This window comes from Silene latifolia, unplaced genomic scaffold (assembly GCF_048544455.1).
Source record: "Silene latifolia isolate original U9 population unplaced genomic scaffold, ASM4854445v1 scaffold_202, whole genome shotgun sequence".
In the NCBI taxonomy this organism is placed as follows: Eukaryota; Viridiplantae; Streptophyta; class Magnoliopsida; order Caryophyllales; family Caryophyllaceae; genus Silene; species Silene latifolia.
The window spans coordinates 286,199-295,225 of record NW_027413165.1 but is presented as its reverse complement, the minus strand read 5'-3'; the positions used below and the strand labels follow the sequence as shown (position 1 = coordinate 295,225).

At 38.1% G+C, this 9,027-nt stretch overlaps 1 protein-coding gene across 1 annotated transcript; it reads left to right on the top strand.

Annotated features, from left to right (window-relative positions):
- The first annotated feature begins 4,631 nt into the window (after positions 1-4,631).
- LOC141638651 (transcription initiation factor TFIID subunit 14b-like) lies at positions 4,632-7,760 on the top strand. Its single transcript, XM_074447994.1, has 6 exons — positions 4,632-4,913; positions 5,048-5,136; positions 5,229-5,450; positions 5,894-6,081; positions 6,161-6,279; positions 7,383-7,760. Exons 1-6 carry the CDS (start codon positions 4,791-4,793, stop codon positions 7,467-7,469), a joined length of 828 nt encoding a protein of 275 aa, XP_074304095.1. The 5' UTR covers positions 4,632-4,790; the 3' UTR covers positions 7,470-7,760.
- The last annotated feature ends 1,267 nt before the right edge of the window (positions 7,761-9,027 follow it).

The window sequence follows — 9,027 nt, the reverse complement described above, 5'->3', positions numbered from 1 at the left end:
GATAGGTTAAGGAATTATCATAGTATGATTAAGGGTCCATGGATTGTTGCTGGGGACTTTAACTCTGTGATGGCAATTAATGAAAGGATAGGTGGGGCTCCTATTTCTCATGCTGAGATTAGGCCTATGCTGCAGACTATTCAGGACTGTCAGCTGTCTGATCTCAGTGCAAAGGGGGCTTTTTTCACCTGGAATAACAAACATGAGCATCATTCCAAAGTTTATAGTAGATTGGATAGGGTGTTCATCAATGCTGACTAGATGGACATCTTTTCTGATAGCTATGTTCACTTTTTACCTGAGGGAATGTTTGACCATTGCCCAGGTCTCATTTACCTTGAAGAAGAAAGACAAAAGAAAGGGAGTTCATTTAAGTATTACAATATGTGGTCGTTGGCCCCTAATTACAATGATATTATTAGGACTGGTTGGCAACAGCCAGTGCAGGGCACTCCTATGTTTAGAGTAGTCCAGAAGTTGAGAGGGTTAAAAGCTGGGTTAAGAACGTTGAATAGAGACCATTTTGCTGACATTGAAAACCTCACCCATGTAGCTGAATTGTCTCTGAATCATTTTCAACAATTGTTGGTTGATGACCCACTGAATGAGGATTTTTGTCACTCTGAGAGAGACTGTGCAAGGAATTTAGAGGAATTACTGAAGGCCAGAGATCAATTTTTGAGACAGAAAGCTAAGGGAGATTGGATGCAGCATGGAGATGATAACACGGCCTTTTTCCATGCTAGCATTAAACATAGAAGGGCTAAAAATAGAGTGTATCGGGTGAAGGATATTAATAACCACTTATGTTCTACCCCTGAGACCATCCAGACAGCCTTTGAGGAGTATTATAAGATTATGTTAGGCTCTTCTAAAAGTGTGAAGCCTCTCAACAAGAGGATTGTCAAGTATGGGAATTGTTTAACTCCTGAACACTGTTCTCTATTGACTGCTCTTGTCACTGGGGAAGAAGTCAGGCTTGCTATGTTTAGCATCCCAGGAACAAAAGCCCCAGGGCCTGATGGGTATAGTAGTCAGTTCTTCAAGGACAACTGGAGTGTTGTTGGAGATGATGTCATTTCTGCTGTTCAGAGTGCCTTTCAGTCTGGGAAAGTTTTGAAACAGTGCAATGCCACTATCATTACTCTAATCCCAAAGGTCCCCATACCTGTGAATGTTATGCAATTCAGGCCAATAGCATGTTGTAACACAATGTATAAATGCCTCTCTAAAGTGATATGTAACAGACTGGGAAAGGTGCTACCTCATATTATCAATCCCTCTCAAAGTGCTTTTGTGAAGGGAAGGGATATTGTAGGGAACATTATGATTTGTCAGGATCTGGTTAGATTGTACAAGAGAAAGAGTTGCTCTCCCAGAATTTTGATGAAACTGGACTTACAAAAGGCTTATGACTCTGTGGAATGGGCTTTTGTAGAAGATATGTTGAGAGCCACTGGTTTCCCTGATCAGTTTACCCAGCTCCTGGTTCAATGCTTCACCACACCCTCTTTCTCTTTGTCTGTTAATGGAGAAAGTTTTGGATATTTTAAAGGCAAAAGAGGACTTAGACATGGGGATCCCCTCTCCCCCCTGCTTTTCACTCTTTGTCTAGAATATCTCAGTAGAATTCTCTTAGTGACTCAAAAGCACAGCAAATTCAAATTTCATCCACTTTGCAACATAATTAAATTGTCCCATTTGTGCTTTGCTGATGATCTCATCCTCTTTTGCAAAGGGGATAGAGCCTCTGTAGGGTTGATGCTACAAGCTTTTAAGTTGTTCTCAAAATCTTATGGTCTATCCATGAACTGTAGCAAATCAAACTTCTATTATAATGGTATTGATGCTCAGTTGGTGTCTGAAATTGAGAGAGCCACTGGTATGAAAAGAGGAACTGTTCCATTCAAATACTTGGGGGTGACAGTCTCCCAAAAATGATTGTCTGTAATGGATTGCAATATCCTGGTGGATAAGATTGTTGACAGGATCAGGAGTCTGGGGTCTAGGAAGCTTTCTTATGCTGGACGGCTTGTCTTGATAAAAAAGATGCTCGATTCCTGCACGCTTATTGGTCTAAGATTTTTATCCTTCCCAAAACTGTCATTGGCAAACTGGAGGCTATATGTAGATCTTTCTTATGTGGTAATAATAACAAGGAGAGTCCAATGCTGGTTTCTTGGGAGACAGTTTGCAGAGCAAGAAATCAGGGGGGCCTAGGGCTAAGAGACTTTCATGCCTGGAATCTTGCTGCCATAGGAAAATATGCTTGGTGGGTGGCCAAAAAGACTGATCATCTTTGGGTCAAATGGGTGCATGCCATCTACATCAAAAATACCAGTTGGAATGAGTATGAACCAAGAGTTGGCAGTAGTTGGGCTTGACGTAAAATATGCCAGGTTAAACACTTACTTAAAGATCACATTTTCAGAGCAGATGTAGAGCATTATAACAGTCAGATAGGGTATCAGTTGCTGAAACCAGATATGGACAAGGTGACATGGTATCCATGGGTGCTAAATCAGTGGATCATTCCTAAACAGTCTTTCTTGTGTTGGTTGATTGCTCGTCATAGATTAACAACCCAAGATAGGTTGGTTAGGATGCACATCATTCAGAGTAACAAGTGTTTTCTTTGTGGATTACAGGAAGAGTCTCATGAGCATCTCTTCTTTTCCTGTGTTTTCAGTCAAAGATGCAGAGGTTTGGTTGCTAATTGGTGTTTGATTGAGCTTCCATGTTTAGAGGTGATTCAGTGGTGGGTACATTTACGAGATCATAGTGCTTGCAGGAAGAAGATCATAGCAATGATATTAGCCAGCTTAATGTATAACATTTGGAATGCACGAAATGTTAGCAGGGTGGATGGTTTTGTGAGCAGACCTGATTGCATTCTGCAACGGGTCAAAAATGAGGTGAAAATGAGAGTAGGGCAGTTACAGATCAAAAGTAGAAATGCTAGTGCTTTAACTTGGATTGACTACATTAGACAGCATTATTTTTTATGAGTATGTATGAAATGAGTACTATGTAATTGTATGGGAAACTTTTGATTTTAATGAGAAGCTTACCTTTACCCAAAAAAAAAAAAAATAATTAAAAGATTCTTCACTTTATTTTTTACATCAAAAATAATTATTTATGATACTTTCCTAAACTAATTTTTGATGATGTGGACGCTCTCAGATCGCTCGAAAAAACTCTCTTTTATATATATAATATATATAGATTTTTTTATTATATTTTTATTTGCTTTGTTTAGGAGTATCGAATTCTCAAAAAATTTATCGATTTACGGGTCGGGTTACAAGTCGGGCGGCTCTTAACCCTAAATATGCGGATTATCATCGGGCGGGTCCACGTGTTCGGATTGGATAGAGCGGCTTATTTTTGAGTTATTTTCTGGCTGGTTTCGGCCGATTTTTCAAATCAGATTATTTTTTGACAAGTGGAAATATAATCGATTAAAGTTAGCTTAGTACTTAGTAGGAATATTTAATTAAATAATGGTACTTGATTTTAATTTAAATAAATTTATTCTACTACAACTTTATTAGGGGTCGTATTGTTCAACAAGGCGGAATGGAATGAAATTTGATAGTGTTGAGTTTGTGCCTTGAATCTGTTAGTCGCCATTTCGAACGATTATAACCTAAACGGTATCCGTCATCTGTATTAGGCTAGGGTCTCTGTCATGGGCCTTTCTAGGTTTTTCTGTATTAGGTTAGAGATTACTATATAAACTCTCTAACCCTTACCGTAGTTGTCATACATATCATACCGTCTATCTGTAATCTGAAAAACTCCTCACACGTTAATAAAACTCTCACCCTTTTGCCACGTAAATCCGTGCGTTACTTTCTTTATTGTTCTTTATTTGTTTTTCTCGCATCCGTTATAACAGATGGTAACCACGTAAATCTGTGTGTTGCTTTCTTTATTGTTTCTTTATTTGTTTTTCTCTCATCCGTTATAAGAGATGGTATGAGGTTCTAAATCCATACTTGCTTAGTGTTGTTCGGTTCACCATAAACTAAAATGACACAAATCCATTCAATTCCATTCCAACCGAGTTAAAATCACCTGTTCCACTTTTATGTCCCATCATCTTAAGATCTTGACACATCATACTTGAATAAAAATGGTAATAAATAATAATAATAATAATAATAATAATAATAATAATAATAATAATAATAATAATAATAATAATAATAATAATAATAATAATAACAATCCGTCTTGCTTGTGACGGTCACAAGCTTGTGACATCTCACAATCCCCTCCCACTTGACCTACTTGCTTATCCTCCCACTTGCAAGTTTGTCTCACGTCACAAACTTGTGACGGATTTAGCCTGTCACAAATAAGAATTTGTATAATAATAAAGTGCTGTGCTGAGATAAGAAATTGAACGAAAAATTTCCATTGCAACCAGACACCCCTAAATAAAGGGAACCCATAAATACGCGGGAGAAAAGTACGGAATCACGGGAATTAATCATAGGTTGTACAAACATGCCCTTATACGTGGGCCACTAATTGACCAGATTGCATGAAAAAAGGGTATTTTAGGCATAATACACCTAAATCCAGTGGCCCAGTACAATTTGCCCGTGATTATATGGCTAACCTAAATAAATCCAAAATAAGTTTGACTCCGTAGTCGATAGTCCGTACGAAAGTCAAGAAATTGAATCTGAATAATAATCAGCGGCCGCCATTAGATCTGACAAATATCTCAATAATAGAAAGTGTGGGACAAAAAATAATTAACATCCAAAATCGCGATGACCACACCACCTCCCACTACACAACATGATTCTAATCTCCCCGAACCTGCCGCTTCACCCCTTAATTTATCCGATAATACTAAAAATAATAATACTTCCATTTCTACCCTAGATTCTAAGGTAAACAATTTCTCCATTTTTTACTTCATTTATCTTTACTAATTTTTCATGAACATATTATTTACCGTAATCCTTTTTTTTTTTTTTTTTTTTTTTTTTTTCTTATTGAGGTCGATTTTTTTTTTGCAATTTAGGTTTTGACCAAAAGAATCAAAGATGTTGACGTTAGCGTCCCAATTGTGTATGGGACCATCGCATTTTGGCTTGGTCGTAAGGCTACTGAGTATGTTTTTGATTCGGCTTTTTGTTATGCCCACCAAGTGTTTGATGAAGTGCGTCCCTGAATCATTGTTTTGATTTGTGTTTTTGTTTAAGGGCGCAATCGCATAAGTGGAGTGTTTATGTTCGTAGTGCAACGAATGAGGATTTGACTGTGGTGGTTAAGAAGGTGGTGTTTCAGCTTCATCCTAGTTTTAATAACCCTGTTAGGGTTGTTGAATCCCCGCCTTTTGAATTGTCTGAATGCGGTTGGGGCGAGTTTGAGATCGCCATTTCGCTTTACTTCCATCCTGATGTCTGTGAAAAGAAGTTGGACTTGTGAGTGAGCTTCTTTGGTTTTTTGTTTTGTGATTGATTACGAAATCAAATACATTCTCATATAAGATGGTCTCGTGATAACATTATTATGAGCCGGACTCATATTATTGGGTAGTTATTTCGTGATTTCAGTTTTAGGTGGTCAATGGGCTAAGATTGTAGTTGAATTGGGCTGTGTTTGCCTTATATGAGAGTATGAGACCAGCTTGGAGGAGACTAATTGATGGGTAAATTACGAAATTTGATGATCACGATCACGTGATTATTATGAGTATAGTTTTATCCTGATTTCAGTTTCAGTGGGTAATGGGTAAGGATTAGAATTGAATGGGGTTGTTTGCAGGCAACTCATATGAGACCGTCTCTAAGGAGACTAATTGATGGGTAAATTAGGATCTTAGAGGATTGTATCGAATTTATTTGTGGTTGTTTTTTGTTGATAGGTTTCATCAATTGAAGCTATACCCTCAAGAGGATGCAGGACCACAGTCTACTAAAAGGCCCGTTGTCATGGAATCATATGATGAGATTGTTTTTCCTGATCCTATGGAGACTTTTCTTTCTCGCGTACAAAATCATCCTGCTGTTATTATGCCTCGGCTTCCCCCAGGGGTTGAGTTACCTCCTGCTGGTAGGTTTCAGTTTTTCTTTTACTAGATTTCTCCTGTAAATGTTATCGTTATTCTATTGATCATTTTTTTCAAGTGCAGCTCCATCCGATGATTCCAAATATAAGCGAGGTCATAACAAAGAGCATCACTTAATCCACTGGTACACCAATTTCTCAGAGGCAGATGAACTTCTCAAGCTTGCTGCTGCTCGTCAACAGGTAAATACAGTCTTGAGTCTTGAATAGTTGGGTTGCCTCTCTCAATTTTAGTTGTTAGTGACTCAGTGCGTGTTTTCTTAGTATTATGAATTTATGGATGTCATAGTTTTTTTGTGATATTCTTTACTCGTACTGGGCAGACCGTCAGAGGGAACTTCTGCGATGCAAGTATTACTTGTAATGTAGGGTGATTGTAAGGATGATTCTACATAGCTTTGTGTGCGAGAGATTTGGGATGTTTTTTCCTTGTTACAAGAAGTCTATCATAAGGATGTAATGAGTCTTGTATTGGTGGTTTAGATGAAAGTCTTCACATCGCTTCACTGATTGTATATGTAAGAGAGGAGGTGACGAAAAGAATTTGGAGTCGTAGATCTGAATTACGTTAAGAAGTATGCTTCCGTTAATTATTTTTTAGCACCAAAGCTGGAGCGTACAATAACATTACCCAATTTCATTAAGAGGCTCCTGCCTGTGGTTAAGTAAGGAGAAGGTGATCAGATTGATGGAGTCTTATCCTGGTGTTAAAAACAGAGATATGCTTTTTGCAAATTATCCACCGAGCCATAATTCGTCACAATACAAGAAACACCGACAATTTAGCGAGCCATGTTGCTTTGTTCTATCATATTTCAAAACAAAAATGTGGGTATATTTTCAGATAATTCTGAAACTTTTGTTGTTTGGTCATACAATAACTACATTATCTCAGCGCCTCAATGGCTCCCGCAAAGGGGTCTAATGTACACAGCCTTGCCCTTGTGTTAACAACACGAAGTGGTTGTTTTCAAATGACCCAAGATGAAAATTGCATCGGGAACTGCATTGGATGACCGCTAGTTCACTAGGGAAAGAAGCGGAGCCACTTTAGTGAGCCAGGTTTATGTATTCCATCATAATCTAGAACCACAAAGCAACGAATCTTTGGCTCCATTGGAATGCGGAAATGGTTGTCTGCTCATATTCAATACATATTAAAACCTACTGCATTACTGTTGGATTTTTTCAGAGCTAAAAACTTCCTATACGTCTGTACTCTAATTGTTTTTCTTGTGTCTAGTTACACTATAGTGTGATTCAAACCTACCTTTTTGGTTATGTAGGTACAAGCTCACATCGTTAAGCTAAAAAGACAGATGAGCATGGTGGAAGGCTCATCTCCTGCACCAGATCCTACCTCTACTTTTTAGAAGTATATGCTGACATTAGAGCAAGAAATTTGGCAACCCCTTTTCCTTTTGTTTTTAAGTTTGCAAGGATTATTGATGTGTATGTAGTTGAATGTAATTACAAATTTCATTCGTTGAATCGTTGTCATGTGCCCCTCTTCTCTATTCTCTAACACGATGACTCTAGCCTAGAGTATCTAGTTGACATGAACTTTTTCTGTAAATGTGTCTAGTTTGGTACTTATGCTGCTGTATTGTTGCCTTGTTGGTAATGTATCTATCTGCCAAGAGTGTGAACTTGGTTCCCTTGCTTGCATTCTCTTCCGTTTTTTTTGGGGGTTTTCGTATTGATTCGAAACTGCGAGTTACTACAATGGTGACTACACAAAATGGCCGAACGTTTGCAAATTTTGCTCAAAATTGAGCCTAATTTTTCTCTATTGATAAGGAGGGAGTCACAGGAGCACTCGAGCGCTTGAAGGACTTCAATAATGTTTCATTTTAGTTAATACTCTGCCTTAAACTTGAAATACCATATTTCTAAAGATAATATTGCTTCTTAAAAGATTTTTGATAACAAACGAGTGAACATCATATTAATTTTATGTTTTATGTATGAGGGGGCTAGTGCAAGTGCTCCCACTAATGTTGGGAGAACGGGAGAATTTTCCGTTACTATTGGGGTGTATAAGGTTCCGTACTTAGTCCCTTCTCTTTGCTATAGTTATGGATGAGTTGACAAGGGATATTCATTTTCGATGAAAATGTTGTTGAGGGGTCAGATTTCTTTAAATATCTAGGATCTATTATTCAAAAAGATGGAGAGTTAGAAGGAAATGTGGCTCACAGAATTAAAGTGGATGGTTGAAATGGAAAAATGCTACATGATTTTTATGCGATTTAGGTATGCCCCAAGGATTAAAGGAAAATTTTATCGCACGACGATTAGGTCTGCCTTACTTTACGGCTCCGAGTGTTGGGCCGTGAAAATTGTCACATTCAAAAGATGAGTGTGGCGAGATGCGTATGTTGAGGTGGATGTGCGGTCATGCAAGAAAAGATCGATTAAGGAATGAGGTGATTATGGAAAAGGTAAAAGTGGCGTCGTTAGAGACAAGATGATGGAAAACCGCCTAAGATGGTTTGGTTATGTGAGAAGGAGATCTATGGATGCATCAGTTTGGAGGCTGGAGACCTGGGCAACAGAAAAGGTTGCTAGTAGGGATGACAATGGATCGTGGATCCGACCCGGATCCGCAAGACCCGACCCTGATGGATCGAATCTGGATCTTATTTTTTCAGACCTGTTGGATATGGATCGGATCAAGATCCATTAGTTTTAAAACGGATCTAGATATGGATCTCGGCACTCGGACCCGGATCTGGCCCGAGACCAGTTTCCATAATGTGTAAAATAATTTTTTTTAAATAAAAATGTTCGTCTTTTGTCATACACTCTTGGTATATCATAGTTTGACTATCACTCAAAATGTATCAATGGCGAACACTTTTACTTAGATCTGACAAATTTTCATTCTAACTGTACAATAGATATAAATGGCCTCCATTTCGTCCCTTA

Excerpts from the sequence above, each read along its gene's own strand:
- LOC141638651 (XM_074447994.1), top strand. The coding sequence starts at position 4,791 with ATGACCACACCACCTCCCACTACACAACATGATTCTAATCTCCCCGAA. Across the intron at positions 5,137-5,228 it reads CTTGGTCGTAAGGCTACTGA|GGCGCAATCGCATAAGTGGA; the intron begins GTATGTTTTTGA and ends TTTTTGTTTAAG. Across the intron at positions 5,451-5,893 it reads TGTGAAAAGAAGTTGGACTT|GTTTCATCAATTGAAGCTAT; the intron begins GTGAGTGAGCTT and ends TTTTGTTGATAG.